At 37.9% G+C, this 19,171-nt stretch overlaps 2 protein-coding genes across 2 annotated transcripts in view; one reads left to right on the top strand and one right to left on the bottom strand.

Moving 5' to 3' along the window:
- LOC102918524 (olfactory receptor 8G50) overlaps positions 1–13,456 on the bottom strand; it is a 118,934-nt gene extending 105,478 nt beyond the window's left edge. The window contains exon 1 of the mRNA XM_076576054.1: positions 9,643–13,456. The gene's annotated coding sequence lies outside the window, so the exon portion shown is untranslated. The remainder of the gene's footprint in view (positions 1–9,642) is intronic.
- A 4,547-nt stretch (positions 13,457–18,003) lies between these two features.
- On the top strand, positions 18,004–18,942 carry LOC121831082 (olfactory receptor 10N1-like). Its single transcript, XM_042282103.2, has one exon. The coding sequence runs from the start codon at positions 18,025–18,027 to the stop codon at positions 18,940–18,942; it is 918 nt and encodes a 305-aa protein (XP_042138037.1). The 5' UTR covers positions 18,004–18,024.
- Positions 18,943–19,171: the final 229 nt, after the last annotated feature.

The raw sequence follows: 19,171 nt of genomic DNA, 5'->3' as shown, positions 1-19,171 counted from the left end.
GGTCACTCCTACAACTTGCACACCACCGTTGCCCCAGTACATCTTGCAGGCAGGACAGATTTGTAGGTGGAAGTTTTTTGTGGCTGGGTTGATATCTGTCCAGGTTTCTCTTTCCATAACCTCCAGACTACCTTCTCTCCCCAAAGAGATTGTACCATATGGGTGAAGGCTCTAAGCTTACACCAGCTCTACTTCTCTACTTTCAAAGAGCTGTGTGGAAGCTGTCCTCAGCAGTGGGGCCCTGCTGTCAGTTTTGAAAGTGGCCTTCTGTCCTAGCATCAGCCTGGGTTGTTTAGGAATCTCTGCAAGGACACCTCAGCCAACAACTCAACAGACTTTAACCCAGTCCCACCATTGAAAGCCTTTAATCAACTACTGATAAACACTTTCATCAAAGTGGCCAGATACAAGAATAACAACAACAAAAAAAATCAGTATCCCTCCTATATTCAAGTGACAAATGGACTGAGAAAGAAATCAGGGAAATGAAACCCTTCACAATAGCCTCAAATAATATAAAATACCTTCGGGTAACTCTAACTAAGTAAGTAAAAGACTTGTATAACTTTTAAAATATCTAGTCCTGAGTTATATATATTTTGGATATTAGGTCTCCATCAGAAAATGGCCAATTCAGACTCCATGTCCTCCTTTGCTAGGAGTCTCACTGAGGTCATCCTCGTAGATTCCAGGAAGTTTTCACAGTATTAGGTTTCCACACCTTCTTCCAAATACTCTCCACTTCCAGCTATCTCTCCCTACACTCCCCATCAACCTGATTTTCTTCCCCTTCTGTCCCCTCCAGCCACAAGTCCATCTGCAGAATCTATTCTATTTCCTCTTCCCATGGAAAGTCATGCTTCTCCCCTATACCCTTCCTCTTTACCTAACCTGAGTCTGTGGATTATAGCTTGGTTATCACTTACTATAACAGCTAATATCCACATATAAGCAAAAACATACCATATTCGTCTTCCTGTGTATGGGCCACCTCACTCAAGATTTCTTTTTCTAGTTCCATCCATTTGCCTACAAATTTCTTGATGTCATTTTTTCAAACTGCTAAATCATACTCCATTGTGTAAATGTACCACATTTTCTTCATCCATTCTTCAGTTGAGACATTTAGGTTGTTTCCAGTTTCTGGATATTATGAATAAAGCCACACAGAACATTGCTGGGCAAGCATCCTTGTGGTAGGATGAAGTGTCTATTGGGTATAGCTGGTTCTTGAGGTAGATTAATATCATTTTTCTGAGAAATCACTATATTGATTTGCACAGTGGCTGTATAAGTTTGTACTCCCATCAGCAAATGTTCCTCTTGCTCTACATTTTCTCCACCAGGAGCTGTCACTTGTATTATTGATCTTAGCCATTCTGACAGGGATAAGGTAGAATCTTAAAGGTAGTTTTGATTTTCATTTCCTGATAGCTAAGGATGTTAAACATTTTTTAAGTGTTTCTCAGTCACTTGAGATTCCTCTATTTAATTACTCCTCTCATCCCCTGTTTAGATATGTACCCCATTTTAATTGGATTGTTTAGTTTTTTAATATCTAGTTTTCTGAGTTATTTATATATTTTGGATATTAGACCTCCATCATATGTGGAGTTGGTAAAAATCTTTTCCCATTCCATAGGCAGCCTTTTTTTCAATTGACACTGTCCTTTTCCTTATAGATACTTTTCAGTTTTATGAGGTCCCATTTATTAATTATTTCATGAGTCTCATTTATTAATTATTGATCTTAGTGTCTGTACAACTGTTCTTCTGCTTTCTTTTTTCCAGTGTGTGTTTCTGGATTCTTTATAAAAAATCAGATGTTTATAGGTGTGTGAATTTATGTCTGGGTCTTCAATAGATTTCATTGATCAACATGTCCTTCTTTAATGCCAATAGCCTGTGGTTATTTATTTCTCTAGCTCTATATTACAACTTCAAATCAGAGATAGTAATATTTTTTGTCAGGGACAAGGACAGAATCTCTAGTTAGTGGAAAAATACAGACCCCCGATAAGACAGGGAACTAGATCATCTTACAGTCAGGTTGCCTAGCAACAGGACATTGAGTTAGAGCCCTTGACCCTCTCACCCTGTAAACATCCTATACAAACATCCTGTTAGCTTGCCCCACCTTATGCAGATGACAGCTTCTTGCTCCCCCCACCCTATGGAACTATATAAACCTTTGTGGAAGAGAAATAAAGTGGCACCTTGATCAGAATCTAGACTTGGTGTCTTTCCTTTTTATCTCCTGTCCCTATATTCCCTCCTTAGGGTGGTCGAGAACCCGTTGAAGCCCTGCAGGTGGGGCAACTTTTACCACTTCTTTTATTCTTCAAGATTGTTTCAGCTATCCTGGGTTTTTTGGTTTTCCATATGAAGTTGAGAATTGTCCTTTCAAGGTCTGTAAAGAATTGTGTTGGAATTTTGATAAGGATTTCATTGTATCTGAAGATTGCTTTAGAACACATACGTGACCCTAAAAATTCCAGTAGGGTACTCATATAGCTGATAAACACTTTCATAAAAGTGGCCTGATAGAAGATTAACAAAAAAATCAGTAGCCCTCCCATATTCAAGTGACAAATGGACTGAGAAAGAAATCAGGGAAACAAAACCCTTCACAATTGCCTCAAATAAAATAAAATACCTTGGGGGTAACTCTAACTAAGCAAGTAAAAGACTTGTATGATAAAGCTTCAATACTTTGAACACAGAAATTGAGGACAATATCAGAAGATGGAAAGAACCTGTGCTCATGGACTGATGGGATCAACATAGTAAAAAAACAAAACCACAAAACCAACCAACCAAACAAAAACAGCCAGAAACTGAAGAAACATAGATGTGCATCAACAGATGAATGATTAATGAAAATATGCTGCATGTACACAATGGAATATTATTCAGCTGTTTAAAAAAACAAACTGAAATCATGAAATTTCCAGGTAAATGGATGGTACTTGCAAAAATCATCTCGAATGAGGTAATCCAGACCCAAAAAGGCAAATACACTATGGAGTATCTTATACGTGAATAATAGCTTTTAAGCCTTTGATGGGCATGCTACAATCCACATACCCATAGAGATGAGATATAAAGTAAGGGACTATGCTGTGGATATCACTCTGTATGCTGTGAATGTGTTGGTCTGATTGGTTAATAAATAAAATGCTGATTGGCTGGTAGCCAGGCAGGAAGTATAGGAGGGACAAGCAGAGAAGAGAATTCTGGGAGGAGTCAGGAGTCGCCAGCCAGACACAGAGGAAGCAAGATTTGAAGGCAGAACTGAAAAAAGGTACCAATCCACATGGCTAAACATAAATAAAAATTATGGCTTAATTTAAATGTAAGAGCTAGTCAATAATAAGCCTGAGCTAATGGCTGAGCAATTTTAATTAATATAAGCTTCTGAGTGATTATTTTATAAGTGGCTGCAGGGTCTGTGGGGCTAGGCAGTACCAGAGAAAACTTCAGCTACAGGACTAGGCAGGAGGGAAGTATCTCTCAAGGAAGGGAAAATAAGATATATAGTTATGGAGTGACAGGGAGGGCACAGAAATGGAAGGATTAAACAGAGAAAGATGGAAATATGATATTAAAGACGAGAATACAGGGAATACTAAATCTAAGTGCCACCTGAGAGGTCATATGGAAACCTGCTGTAATAAAAGCTTCTTAAAATATGTACATCTATGAAATAAAGCTACATGGAATCGTCAAATAATGGGGTAGACAAAGCTCCAACAATCCATCTATCACCACCAAGTAAAACTTCCAGTGCCAGAAATGGGTTATATCTAATTTAGTTGCTGACCAAAGAGACCACACAGAAACCCCCAAACAACTCAGGTTATTGCCAATGTTAATTTAATCTCTACAAATTGATAGTAAGTTCCTATTGTTAAAGACAACACCTAAGTATCTCATTGAACATGGAGAAGTCCTGCTGGTGCTTAATTTCACACCTACTGACTAGTATTCACGGCACTGGAAGGAACTCTGATTGTTCTCAGAGGAGAAAGGTAAATACCAACCTAACTACAAACCTTTTGATATTCAGTGGCGATGTGTCTGCATGATATGTTCCTGTAATAGTGGCACAAAAGTTGTGGGAGTGTGGTAATATTGTATTCCCCAAAATATTGTGCACCCTAATAAGCTTATCTGGGGTCATAGAACAACAGAACAGCCACTAGATATAGAGGCCAGAAAATGGTGGCACACATGCCTTTAATCCTAGCATTCTGGAGGCAGAGATTCATCCGGATTTCTGTGAGTTCAAAGCCACACTGGAAACAGCCAGGCATGGTGACACATGCCTTTAATCCCAGGAAATGATGGCAGGATTCAGAAAGGTATATAAGGCATAAAAACCAGGAATTAGAGCCTGATTAAGCTTTTAGCCTTTTAGTAGCAGTTCAGCTGAGATCCATTCTGATAAGAACTCAGAGGCTTCCAGTCTGAGGAAACAGGATCAGCTGAGGAATTGATGAGGTGAGGAAGCTGTGACTTGTTCTGCTTCTCTGATCTTCCAGCATTCACTCCAATACCTGTCCTCCAGGTTTGTTTTTATTAATAAAACCTTTTAAGATATATGTTACATGGGAGTAACCAACTACTATCTGATCAGATTTAAGGCCCTCTCAAATGAGAGAAAACCCACTCCTGACACAGCTCTGGTGGCCAAATTTCTGAGACTAGATGGGACATGGACCTGGGCAAAAATCAAATTGTTAAAGAAATGTAGCAATAAAATGACTACCAACATTCTTTTATATGGATCAGTGTCTTATTCAGCCATCATTAGAGAAACTTTCACCTGCAGGAGATGAGAATTAATACAGGGACCCACAATTGTACCCTGTGCAGAAAGTGAGAAACCTTAGAACATTCAATCCTAAATGATATGTCTCCATCAGACTCTTCCCTGGTGGTTCAGGGAGTTATGTGGAAGAGGGGACGAAAAGATTGTAAGAGCTAGTGGGGATAGATGATATCAAGGAAACGGTGCCTTCAGACTCAATAGGACTGATAGACATATGAATTTATAGAAGCCATGGAAGCATTCACAGGGCTTTCACAGATCTAAGCCAGATGGATTCCTGGTACTGAGGGGAGAAGTGGACATGAGTCTCCATCTCTGACCCAGAAACTTTCTCCACTTGCCTACGACTCACAAAAGACAAATTAGTTTTCTCCAATGGAGTCTCACTGAGTATGCAAAACACATTTAAGGGTAAGCCCCATACCCAGCAGTAGATGGTCAATACAAAATGAACACAGTGGTATTTTGGAGACTTTATTTTTGTCTCATAATGCTTTTATTGGATAATTTTCATTTTAGTGGTCTTTTGCACATACGTTTTCTGATTTTGTGTTTTTAATGTTTTTGTGTGTGTGTGTGTGTGAATGTGTGTGTCTCTGCCTGTGTACATGTTTCTTATATTTTATGCTTCTTTTCCTTCTATTTGTTTTCTTTTATTCTGGTTTATATTTTTTGCCTTTTTTCTTAATAAAGAGAGCTATAAAGAAAATGTGGAGTTGGATTGTTTAGGGATCTGAGGAGGAGAATTATTTTCAATAAAAAAATCTTAAGTTCAATTCATCACTTTTCACACTTGGATAATTCAGCAATTTTTCTTCATGATTTGGCATTTGTCCTGTATTGAACCATTATTTCCCAAGAATATTAAAAGGTTCAATGAACTGCCTTAGTATTTGGAATTTGATTTGAAGGTATTTGAAATAAATACATGGCTTTTATTGCTGTTTTCCAATCCTCACTTCAAATAACTTTCCCTGAAGTCTGTATCTTCTACTATGAAGAAAAAGAATAATGGAGTTATTTTTGGAGGCTCTGAAGGCAGGTTATATTAGCATTATACACTGGCCCAGACAGTGTCAATCATCTGAAATCTTCAGAGTCTCCATATATAGACTGCCATGGTAGTTTTAATATATCACCCACAAGCCTTGGTAATTTGATTACTTGTTTCCTATTTGGTGACTGTTTTGGAGGATTAGAAGAAGTAATCTTGATGGAGGAAGAGAATCATTAACAACAGACTTTGAAATTTCAAAAGACTAGCATTATTTTGAGCACACTCTGCTTCTTGTTTGTGGTTTGAGATTTGAGCTCTTAGATGCAGCTCCAGCTAGGTGCTACCTCTGCTCAGCCATCTTGGACTTTCTCTCTCTGGAACTGTAAGCTCCAAACCAACTCTTTCTTCTGTACATTGCCTTGGATGTAGTGTTTTATTGTAGCAATAGAAAAAAATAGCTAATACAGAATTTGGTACTAGGAAGTGGGTGACTTCTGTGATAGATCTGACTTTTTTTAAAAAAAGAAATGTGGAAGACTTTGTGACTTTGGGTTTAAAAAATGGTTAAATGCTATAAGTATTAAGCTGTAAGTGCTTAAGCAACCATCTACTAGGATCACGGAAGACAGTAGTGGTGAGCGCTGTGTGGAATATGGAGGCCCAGATCAAGAGGTATCAGATGTGAACAATATTAACAATTGGGATGGAGACCATTCCTGTGATATTTTGTCAAAGATTGTGGCTGATATCTGCCCTCCTAAGAGCCTGCTTGTGATTCCATTTACTAGAAATGGAATTTGCCCTTCTGGTTTCAGTTTTGCTTTGGTCCAGTATTCCTCACTATATCCCCATTCCTCTCTTTTTGGATAGTAATGTATATTCTGTACCATTGTATGTTGGAAGTATGTGATCCACAATAAGTCTTGGGCATTTGAATACTTGGTCCCCCGTTGGTGGCTATTTGGGGATAATTGGGAGATGTGGTGTTGCTGAAGGAAACATGTCACTGGGGCTGGGATTTGAGGTTTCAAAGGACTGATGACACTTTGAATCTGTTTTTTTCTGCATCCTGTTTGAGATGTGAGTCCTCAGCTACTTCTCCAGCCACCTGCTGCTTGCTACCTCTGTACTCTCAACTTTTGAAACCATGCACCCTAAATAAGCTCTTCTATAAATTGTCTTAGTTGTGGTGCTTTACCACAGCAGTAGAAAAGTTACTAATACAGATAGTAACATGGGTAGGACCTACCTTAAATAATTGAAGTTTGGAACAAATAAGTTAAAGCCTAATATTAAGTGCTTAGCACAGCATCTGGAAAAGTTGAGCTCATTAATTCTAATTTTATGACTAAGCCTGTCAGTTAAGAAGATAAAAGTGGAAGAAGATTTCAGTTTTCCCACTGATGGATATTGGCCTTACCACAACTCCCAGTAGCTAGCCCATCAATTCAGTGTACTTTGTTGTTTAGCTTAAACAGAGATGATCTCATTTTCTGTTTATTACAAGTTAATTTCATCTATACATCATCAATATTATTCTTTCTCAGCTGGACCCTGATTTTTATTATGAAAATCTATATGAAAACCATATTTATTTATTTATTTATTTATTTATTTATTTATTTATTTATTTATTTATTTATTTAATTTTGCATCTCATCTTGGCAGGATTTGCAGGCTGTATGTCTTCCAAATCTAAATAGCCAAGGACTTGACTACATCTTTATCCAGACACCAGGAGCCATTTGTCATTTGGAGGGAAATCAGCTGCAGAGCACTGTTCTCTCCAAAATCTCGAGTAGAATCAAAAAAGAGAGAAATGATAGGAAATTATGGAGCTTAGATTCCTTAGACTCCTTGAGGGAGGTTCCTGATACGAGAGACAGGCTGTAACCAGAGTTCTAAACAGAAAATATTCCCAGACTGCACCCAATATGTGAAAACAGGGCTGTGATAGTTTGAACAGGAATAGGCCCCATAGGCTCATATACTTGAGTGCTTTGTCATTAGGGAGAGCACTACTTGACAAGGATTAGGAGGTGTGTGTGTGTGTGTGTGTGTGTGTGTGTGTGTGTGTGTGTGTGACTTTGTTGGAGTAGATGTAGCCTTATTGAAGCAAGTGTGTCACTAAGGGTGGGCTTTGGTGTTTCAAATGTTCAAGCTAGGCTCAGCGTCTCTCTCTTCCTAATGCCCGTGAAATTCTCTCTAGCACCATGTCTGCCTGCATGCTGCCAGGATTCCAATCATGAAGACAATGGACTAAACCTCTGAAACAGCAAGCAAGCTCCAGTTAAATGTTTTCCTTTATAAGAGTTGCTGTTGCCATGGTGTTTTTTCACAGCAATAGAACAATGACTAAGACAAGGGCCAGTGCAGCAGGCTCCAGTGAGAAGGGCAGGCAGGTCTGCAGGGTCCAGGCATTGCCTGAAGACAGCTGGTGTAGGCCAAGATGGCTAAGGCAGCTTTGCTTAACTAGAAGCCACCCTGTTTCAGTGGAGTATAAGGTTACAAGTCTTATGTTGTAAATAATGAATCTAGGTTGCTACCTGAAAATAGAGGGCTTGAACAATTCTCATCTGCTGCCTACTCCCCAAAATATATTACCTCCTAGGAAGAGAAAACTACAAAACAGCTGAGCTCTGAAGAGTCTGCTTCAAGTGGCTCTAGTTCAGTATCTGTGACAGTTATAACTGAGGAAATGTTCCTGGGAAGTAGTTCTTTAAGAGTGTAAAATCATTATTACCCTTAAGCCCATGGGAATCCTAACAATTCTTTTAATTTGTTATGTTCTTATCTTAGTCCAATTTCACATGGTATTCACGTAGAAAGCAAGGAAACATGAACTATGAGGATCTACAATGATATGAGAAAAGCAAATGCATATGTTTGGACTAAGGCACCCCTTCTCTGTGAATCAGGAAAAGATAAAACAGCAGAAAGTATTGAGACACGAATGCTCACATATCCATGTTTAGTCACCACTATACTGTGAGCGGCCCTTTGAGTTCTCTTTCTACTTCCTACTGTTTCTTCTGAAACTCTTGACACATACTAGACAATCTCATTCATCTGAGTTGCACTACAAGAATTTTTTATCCAACTAAGTCTTTATTATTATTATTTATATGTAATACAATGCAATTTGTGTGGAAGTACAGTATTGAAGAAATAACAGCAAGAACAACTTCTGTATATGTTCATTTTAGATGCAGAACTCACTCAGCTCCAGTTCCTTCGCCTGTCTCTCTGCTCCAACCTTCCAAGTTGAGCCCTTTGACTCATGAGTAATTCCCTCTTTCTCTCTCATATGTCATGTGTTTGTTGCACTCCTGACCCTTTTCTTCTAAGCATTTTCTTTCCTATCTTATGGGATCCTTCCACACTTTCTCCAAAATATAGACATTTAACATTTAGAAGCTGTGTTCTGCATATCAGATACAACACACAATATTTGTCTGGGTAAACGTTGTCTCAATATAATATTTTAAATATACATATTTTTTTCTGTAATTTTTATTTTATGTTACAGCTTAGTAAAGTCCTTTGCACATGGATGTAATCTCAGGAGATTCATAACACAGGATGAATGAAGCTACTCCTGGCATGACGTGGGATATGGTTTTATAGTGAGTTTCTTTTTAAAAAAAATAAAAGGATGATATCCTAAAACACTGACAGAGAGTTTAGTATGGTAAATCTATAAGTGTAGCATGAATCTTAAAAGTTCTTATTAACAAAAGCAAACCCGAGGCCAGTTATTGGGGTCCATGCTGGTAGATCAGAGAGACAGAACAAACCACAGCTATCTCACCTCGCCAGATCCTCAGCTGGTCTTGTCTCCTCAGACTGGAGGCCTCTGAGTCCTCATCCGGAATGAATCTCAGCTGAACTATGTTGCTCCATAGCCTGAAAGCTTAACCAGGCCAAATGCTTAACCAGCCAAATGCCTAACCAGCCAAATGCCTAACCAGCCAAATGCCTCTAGTTTCTGGTCCTCACGCCTTATATATCTTTCTGCTGTCTACCACCACTCCCTGGGATTAAAGGCTGGCTTTCTGGGATTAAAGGTGTGTCACCATGCTTGGCTATTTCCAATGTGGCCTTGAACTCACAGAGATCCAGAGGGATTTCTGTGTCTGGAATGCCAGGATTAAAGGTGTGTGCTATCACCGCCTACCTAGTGGCTTTTCTGTTCTCTGACCCCCAGATAAGTTTATTAAGGTACACAATATTTTGGGGAAAACAATACCACCACATCTCCTCTCTTTTTGTCTAAAATTAAAGAAAGCTTATAACTAATACAAGAAAAACTATCTAATAAGTATATACAATATATACAGACAAAAATTACATTAATTTTGTCTAGTCCATTAACATTTGACAGATTCAGATAAAAACTCCATTATATATATTAACAATGTCCAGTCCAGTAAAATCTGATAAACTCAGACCAAAAAATTTTCATTACTTATCTTATTTAAAACAAGTAGTTCCTTTTTAAAAGCAGATTCCATAATCTCCCTTTTTATCTTATATCCATATTCACTCTTTTTTCTTTTCATAATAGATTCAATAGTCTACCTTTTGTCATTTTTATATCTTCCCCCTTTTCTTCAGTGTAGATTCAATGATCTACCTATTTATCCTATTATTTCTTTATCTTTTCTCTCAGAGTAGATTCAATGATCTATCTCATATCTATATTCTCTTTTTCTTTTTGCTTTCTAGGGGTGAAGATATCTTTAGGGAATCCTGAAAAGAAAATTTTGGGGTTAATCATCAAGTCCTGTATCGTTTGTCCAGTCTCTGCATAATAGAAGAGTTCGGGGCTTGTTTCAAGTCTTTGTTTGAGTAGTCTGTCAGGCTGTATCATCTCAGCTAGCCATCTCAAAATTGTCCTAAGCAGTTTGTAGTCCAAAGCAGATCTTTCAGCTTAATGGCTTTACCATAGTCCTTTTGAAGATTTCAAAGTTGCTGTTAGGTGTGGTCATGGTTCCATGCAGACTTTTTTTTTTTTTTTTTTTTGCCTCCTCTGTGGTTTGGAGAAATCACAGTCTGATAAATGTCTCTCTCTTGGAACCATGAACATTCTTCCCTAGTACAGGAAATCTTCACAGCAATTTCTCCCCACCATTTTTCTTCCCAAACTTTTCCAAACTGACCTTTGCCGATGCTTTCTTGTAACACGATGGTCCTGGCAATTCTTCTCTGAACCAGCAGCAGTAAACCCTTCGTCCCTGGTAGCAGCATCACCACAGTCACCAACACCATGAGAAGGAGCTGGCAACGTGGAGCAGTAGCCACTGCTTCCATGGTCCCACCACTGTTTGTGGCTCAGTCCAGGCCAAAATTTCTCCCAAGCCTCTTAGGCCGGCCTCAAACTCGGGATCCTCCTGCCTCTGTCTCCTTCAGCAAATCCTACTGGTGTGTGCCACCACAACCGGCTGAGTGTAGCTTGGGCCTGAGCTGGGGCTCACAAGGCCACAGGCAAACAGCTTTTTCATGAATTCGTAACACGAACGTTGGGCGCCAGATGTAGCATGAATCTTAAAAGTTCTTATTAACAAAAGCAAACCCGAGGCCAGTTATTGGGGTCCATGCTGGTAGATCAGAGAGACAGAACAAACCACAGCTATCTCACCTCGCCAGATCCTCAGCTGGTCTTGTCTCCTCAGACTGGAGGCCTCTGAGTCCTCATCCGGAATGAATCTCAGCTGAACTATGTTGCTCCATAGCCTGAAAGCTTAACCAGGCCAAATGCTTAACCAGCCAAATGCCTAACCAGCCAAATGCCTAACCAGCCAAATGCCTCTAGTTTCTGGTCCTCACGCCTTATATATCTTTCTGCTGTCTACCACCACTCCCTGGGATTAAAGGCTGGCTTTCTGGGATTAAAGGTGTGTCACCATGCTTGGCTATTTCCAATGTGGCCTTGAACTCACAGAGATCCAGAGGGATTTCTGTGTCTGGAATGCCAGGATTAAAGGTGTGTGCTATCACCGCCTACCTAGTGGCTTTTCTGTTCTCTGACCCCCAGATAAGTTTATTAAGGTACACAATATTTTGGGGAAAACAATACCACCACATATAAGCCAACAGCATTATTGATATACTGATACAGGACAAGTGGTACAGTGGGCTTGTTTACATCAATATTACTGCAAGCTAGGGCATCACTAGGCAATAGAAAATACTTGTAATTTCATGGTGGTCCTCTGTGACTACATTGTAGACACGTTGTACTTGGTGCTCTTTGATTGAGCCATCTGTGTGGTGCATGACTTATGTAGAATGATGGATGACAAGTGGAAGTTATTTCAGATTAATTATTTTCGTATAAATGTTCCTCATTGTGAGTTAGTATGTTTAAGTATCCTCTAATATTGATGTTCAGCCACTTTTTAACTTTCTTCTTTTTTTTGAGACTATAATGATATCATTTCCCCTTTCCCAAATTCTCCCATATATCTCTCTTTGTTCTCTTTCAAATTCATGGCCTCTTTCTCATTGTTATTACATGCACATATGTGTATGTATATTCATATATATCCTTAAATACATAAATACAACCCACTTAATCTGTATAAAGCCACTTGGATATATGCTTTCAGGGCTGAGCATTATACTGAAAGGAAACTCAAATGGAGGCAAGTCTACAGCTGTCCATTTTAACATTTGATTAGAAGTTAAAATCAACAGGAAGTGAGAGGCCACAAGAGATAAGGGAATGATGTAAATTTGAAAAACAATAGATTTGGCACAGAACTTGCAGAGGTTCCCAGGGTCTAATGAGACATTTACACACAAGAGAAAGTGGGGTGGTCAGGAGGGATTCACTCACTCTGTCAATTACCTTAGGATTATTTTCCATACTGCACTGTTCTGTAATAATTGCTTAATCAATCCCTGAGCTCAGAAGATTTTTACCAGTGAGTCTGATAACATGAATATGGTTCTAGAGGGACCACGGTATCATTTAAAATCCCACGAACACAGAAGGTCCTTTTACTTCCACTAACAACACACCATCCTCTCCCCTAGGGTGTAGTACACTCTTCTGTGCACGATCTTGAAAGAAAAAAAGAGGCCACTTGTGATTTTTTTTAGGTTAAAAAAAAAAAAAGAACGTACAGAAAAAACAACTCAAGCCCAATGCTGGCATCATGGGAAGGGAACATTTGGTGAGTGGAGAGCCCCATCACCTTTGTAAGAAAGTCAAAATTACTACCCTCATTGAGCTGTTATGATCTGTCACCAAGTAAGTGCTCAAACCTGCCTCCCTTCCTTCTGATGTTCTCTTGTTCACAGTTTTGAAGTCCTAGGATGCAAGGATTTATAGGAAAGTCCTGACTCGAGGATTCCTCTTCCATCCATGTACTGGCCAGTGTTCTTGCTCACTCAGTGTCTCACAACATGGAGGAAATACTGGGCCATTGTTCCTTGTTAACTAACCACCTCTTGTGTTCCATAGTACCACAAAAGGTTGCAGTTATAGAATTTAGTTAAATATTTTTTCTTCAATGGGAGAAAATAATGATCTTTACCAAAGATACGTAAGACAAATGCTTAGGCTTGACTTCCTAATTCTCTGAAAGATGAATGCATTCATTCATAAGTGTCTGTCTTTTTTCTTATTATCTAAAAGACAGTATTTTCAAAGGTTTGCCCTCTAGTCATATATTTCCAGGCATTATTGTTTCTCCCCAGGCTACCTCATTCAGGCTTAACATATTCACTTTTATTTCAGCACTTTCCAAATGCTTTAGTAAGAGACTCCCACAGTGTCCATGAAACTGTGGACTCACTATGCAGTATTATCCTGTGCATAAAAACATTTCAAGAATATCATCACATTAAATATTTACAGCAACTCTGTAAAGTGAATTTTGTTCCACGTTAATAAAGCACATTTAATAGATGTCCACTGTGAATCAGGTATGGATTTACAACAGCACCCTATATGTTCACAACAGCACTCATGCAGTCCCAAATCACAGGATAACGGCATAGAACAAAAACCAGTATTGTGCGATACAAATGGGGAGCAAATGAGGAATGAGTAATGGTAGCTCAACGGTCTGACATTAATTTTCCTTTCTACTCTCATGGTGCTGCTTTTTAACAGTCATAACACTCCATTTTACTCTTAAAAATCTACTTGAAATGGCAAATTTAACTATGGACTTTTGCTTGATGTTTCTGATATACAATTTTATCCTTGCTTAAGGTCAGAACCTGAGTTTAAAAGTTATAAATCGTGGATATATAAAAATCAGAAATGAACCAGTTCAGATCATCAGCATCCATATAAAAACTGGGGATGATGGTAGATACTCGCAACCCCAGCATCAGTAGGTGGAGCATGGTGACAGGTGGATTCTGAAGGCTTGATGGCCAGCTAATGAAAACACCAAGCTCTGGTAAGTGAAAGACCCTTTCTCAAAAGATCAAGGTAGGGAGATGTAGTCAAGATAACTGAAGTTGATATTTGGCCTCCATATGTAGACACACAAGTTATCCATCTGCATACATACAAATATATCCCCCACACACTCATTCACACACACACACACATGTGAGAATTTTAAAATTAGATTTTTACAATTTTGTTTAAGTTACTTCGAGTAGACCATGCTTATCTTTCTTAGAAAATGCTTTAATTTTGAGTTGTATCTTTTAGGAAACCATATCCACTTTAAAACTGAGATATCCTATGTTGCTATTTGAATTATCATTCTTTTTACATGTGTTTGTGATTTCTATGAGCTTGCCCTTGGTGGGTGTAGAATTAGTGAGAAGCTTAGGGTTTTATGATTTTTTTAAAAATGTCACTTGAATTTGTATGTGAAAATGTTACAAAATGGTGCAAACAACATTTCAGTTTGCAAACAGTGCTATTTTCATATGGTATTTTCTTATGGGTTTTGTTTGATTTGAATTATAATCTTTGTATGAATCTTGTGTATGCTGCTTTAGAATCAGCTGTAATGTGGCTTATGATTTCTCTTGTACATCACTGATATCAGCCATTAGTGTCATTTATATCGCAGTGTGTTGGAATGTTTTGAGAGGGTACTCACATGTAAGCTGTATGGGATATGATACTATAGGCACTTAAGCCTGCATCCCCAATCTTCTTACCACTTGCTATATTTCTCAACAAAATTCAGCTATCTCTATAGAGAACAAAGGGTAGTTTCTAAACAGACACTCATACTGCATGGTATTCATGCCAATATTAAACCGGTGTGCTTCCTCCCCACCCCTTGCCTTGAGTGAAAATGTAAATAACATTTCTTGACCCTCCTACTCTACAAATGACTAGAACTGGTAAATCTGCTCTCCTTACAAGTCACATTTCTTCTAATTACTTCCCCTTTTCCTTCTGGCAGCAACAGAATTCTGCCATACACAAGGTAAATCATACATTTATTTTTAACAAGAAAATTGGGAGATGGATATTATCTGAGATTACCAATAATATGCAAAATTGAATAGTCATTACACTTTAAGCAAACCTATAGCGAGTAACACTAAAAGTTTTCAATAATATTTTTCCATTTTATTTGGACTTTAATGACTCTCTTCCTCATTGTCTCCTATATTTCCACGGTTCATATCATTCATTTCATTCCAATCTCTTCTATACCTTTTTGCTAATATTATTTTCCCTGAAATGCATTCATTCACCTACACAGCAGCTTTTCTGTTTGCTCTCCCTCTTTACTGAGAGTAAATTAAGTTGTCCTGAAAACTCTAATGATGTTTTTATATGGAGACGGCTGTTGCCGAACCTCTGTAACCAGTAACCATGATCTCTTCTCTACAATACTGCATATACAAAAACTGAATTCAAGCCCAAATGATGTTCCATAAGAAATAGTAAATTTTTTTAGGAATAAACAGGGATATTATTAGCTTTTAAAAAAAAAACATGAACCCCAAAGTATCCAAGATTCAATTACTTCAATGCAATAAACATTCATTGTAAACTTCATACACTAATAAAAATAACTTACATTAATATTTTAATAATCAAAATATATGATTATCACAAGGAGTAAGATGAACAATCTAAATGTATCTTACCCACTCTTGGGCTGTATGAAGAGATTTTATTCTATTTCACATATTTTTACACTAATTCCTATTCACACTTTTTCATGTTGCTATGTGAATTTTTAGTAATAGTGATGTTCTTATGTGGCTCTTTTCAGGAAATTATATTTTCTTTCCTTCACTCTTCATTCAACTTAATATTTTAATTTTTTTCTTTACCAATGAACAATAATTGCTTGCCAGCAATTGTGAAGCTATTTGGCATTCTGCCTGCCTCTCTCTTTGCTCAAGAATCAGATGCTCTACAAAGTGGAGAGTATTTGGACGTTCTCCAGTAGGCATGGAATCTGGAGACAAAAGATAAATGCTGTGGCTCTGGAGCTCATGGCTTCAAAGTCCTGGACATGGTTCCAGGCTGAAAGTAATCATTGCTGAGCCTTCGAAAACTTGGAACCAAAACAAACAGGTAACACCCCAAATATGTTATAGAGATGCAGTAATAACCATGATAAACATGGTCTCTTCTTGATACACATAGCCTAATTATGTCCGTGAAGCAATTTCTAACTTATCATTCAGGGATGCATCCACTGAACAAAGACTTAAGTTCTAGTTCTTCAGTAAACATTGTGCTAGATCAGATTAAGATTTAAAAATTCAGTCCTTATTTTAGGGACCATGAACTTTTTAGACCCTGGACTCAGTCTCACTAGAACATCATGTATGGATGTTGAGGGTATTGACATAACTTCTAAGGTTTTAGAAGACAAAGGTTTCACATAGAAATTATTAATTGTAAGGAAAGATTGGAAAAAATGAATACAAAAGTTAGACATCGTAGCAATGATCACTGAATAATTTCTGTATAATTTATATCTCAAGAAGATGGGTAAAGTAAAAGTGCAATGTGAAATACTGTCTGCTCATGGCTGAGTCCCAAGAACCTTGAAATGAAAGCATTTCAACAGACTCCTTACTACACTTACGCAAAGGTACTTTTTGGGTTCAGTTGGCTATTTCTGTTCAAATGAAACAAACCAAATCATGACGTGGTGACTGTGACATGAGGATGTATGGAACCAAAGAATACATTCTACACATCTGCTCTCAACACTCTTCCTTTATTTAGCAATATCAAATTATGTACTAATATCTATTGAGAACATTGGCTCATGTTAAACATGTTTACCTTAATTTCTTTGGTAAATAAAACATTTGCAAACATAAAGTATCCAAGAAGTCCAGTTTTGATTTTGTATTAATACTCTAATCAGTCAAAATTCAATATATAATGATTATTGGCATTGTACAATATTTTAAATTCATTCCTTTACATAGTATGCAACTCTGTTAGAATCTAAAACCTACAAAATGCAGCATAGCTGCTAAATTCTAGGGAATTTAACAATATAAGAAAATAGTGAAAAGTTTTGCTATAAGCTCATTTTTATGCAAATGAACACTGTCATGTGAGTAAATTTCCCAAACAAGATAAATACAATGCATTTATACATTCAGTCCTTATTTTAGGGACCATGAACATTTTAGACCCTGGACTCAGTCTCACTAGAACTTTATAAACATTTATACACAAAATTTATACACAAAAATATGTATGTATGTGTGTGAAATTAGAATAGTGTAAATACTACTCAAATTGCACTCTTTGATGACTCATACTTCAAATTAGAGGTGTGAGCTCCCAAGTTCAAATTTGATGAACATTTTAGCCTGCTGGTTAATGTCATTGAGTAATTACAAATTCTCTAAAAGGAAAGGAGAAGAATAATCTTCCAGGTTGGATATTCATTCTGTAATAATTTTAACAATTGGATTGGGGGAATTAGCTAAACCATGTCACTCTTTGCTATTTGCATTTCTGTCTTTTTACCTCATCCATTACTTCAGCATGTTAAGGTTTTACTTTGTTCCATGCTTGAGAGAAAATATATCTCTAGATATGAAGTCTGTATTGGTATTATGTTTTTATAGCACATAAATGATCTTGAAATAATACCCATTGTTATTTCTAAGGAAAAATTAACTAAAATTTATGACAGTAAATACATAACTAATATCAAGCTCTTCATTCCTGTTTTCATGTTTGGGAAAATTCAAAACAGATTCTTGGACCATGGGAAATTACACATTACTGGATGAATTCATCCTACTGGGAATACCCCAGACACAAGGACTGGAGAGTCTACTCTTTGTTGTGTTCTTATTCATCTACTTCTTCACCCTGCTTGGAAACTTGCTCATCTTTACAGCAATAGTTTCTTCATCTACCCTTCACACCCCTATGTATTTCTTCTTAGGACTTCTATCCATTTTTGACATGCTGTTCCCATCAGTAACCTGTCCCAAGATGCTGCTTTATCTCTCTGGTCAGAGCCCAGCCATTTCTTACAAAGGCTGTGCTGCCCAGCTCTTCTTCTATCACTTTCTGGGTTCTACTGAAGGATGCCTCTATTCTGTGATGGCCTATGATCGCTACGTTGCCATTTGTCACCCGCTGAGATACATGCTCATCATGAAACCTGGAGTGTGCCTGAGTTTGGTCTCAGTATCCTGGTTGATAGGTTGTCTTCAGTCTAGCATCCTGACATCCTTTACCTTTCAGTTAACTTATTGTGGGCCCAAGCATGTCCACCATTTCTTCTGTGACATTCCTGCGGTTTTACCTCTAGCCTGTACTGATAGTAGACTGGCTCAGAAGGTGGGTTCCATTAACGTTGGCTTTCTGGCTCTGCTGCTTCTCTTCAGTGTTTGTGTATCTTATGCACACATTGGGATTGCCATTCTGAGAATCCGTTCAGCAGAAGGCAGGCAGAAAGCATTCTCCACCTGCAGTGCCCACCTCACTGCCATCCTCTGTGCCTACGGGCCTGTAATCATCATCTACCTGCAGCGCACACCAAACCCCCTGCTTGGTGCTGTGGTGCAAATATTAAATAATATTGTCTCACCTATGCTGAACTCTTTAATCTATTCACTGAGGAACAAGGAAGTGAAGAGGTCCTTGAGAAGAGTGTTTCACAGTTTAGCTTAGGTGTTTAGGAATGAATTATGGAACTTTGACCCTTCTTTTTCTCCTCTCTGTGTCGTCTGGCCTCACTTAAGCTTCTGTTGTGCTTGGAATGCACTTCTGCTTTTTTGCCTACTAGCATTTCCTATTCACATTTTATAGATCCTTAAGTTATATTTCTAGAGCACTAACTGTTCTTCAGACACTGAGATGATATTTTTCACATATGCCAACTTATTTAATTTTCCTTTGT

This window comes from Peromyscus maniculatus, chromosome 7 (assembly GCF_049852395.1).
Source record: "Peromyscus maniculatus bairdii isolate BWxNUB_F1_BW_parent chromosome 7, HU_Pman_BW_mat_3.1, whole genome shotgun sequence".
NCBI classification, from domain to species: domain Eukaryota; kingdom Metazoa; phylum Chordata; class Mammalia; order Rodentia; family Cricetidae; genus Peromyscus; species Peromyscus maniculatus.
The sequence above is the reverse complement of the archived record's forward strand: the minus strand, read 5'-3'. Positions and strand labels throughout refer to the sequence as shown.

Bases quoted from the DNA above. Each gene is read 5' to 3' on its own strand.
- LOC121831082 (XM_042282103.2), top strand. From the start codon at position 18,025: ATGGGAAATTACACATTACTGGATGAATTCATCCTACTGGGAATACCC.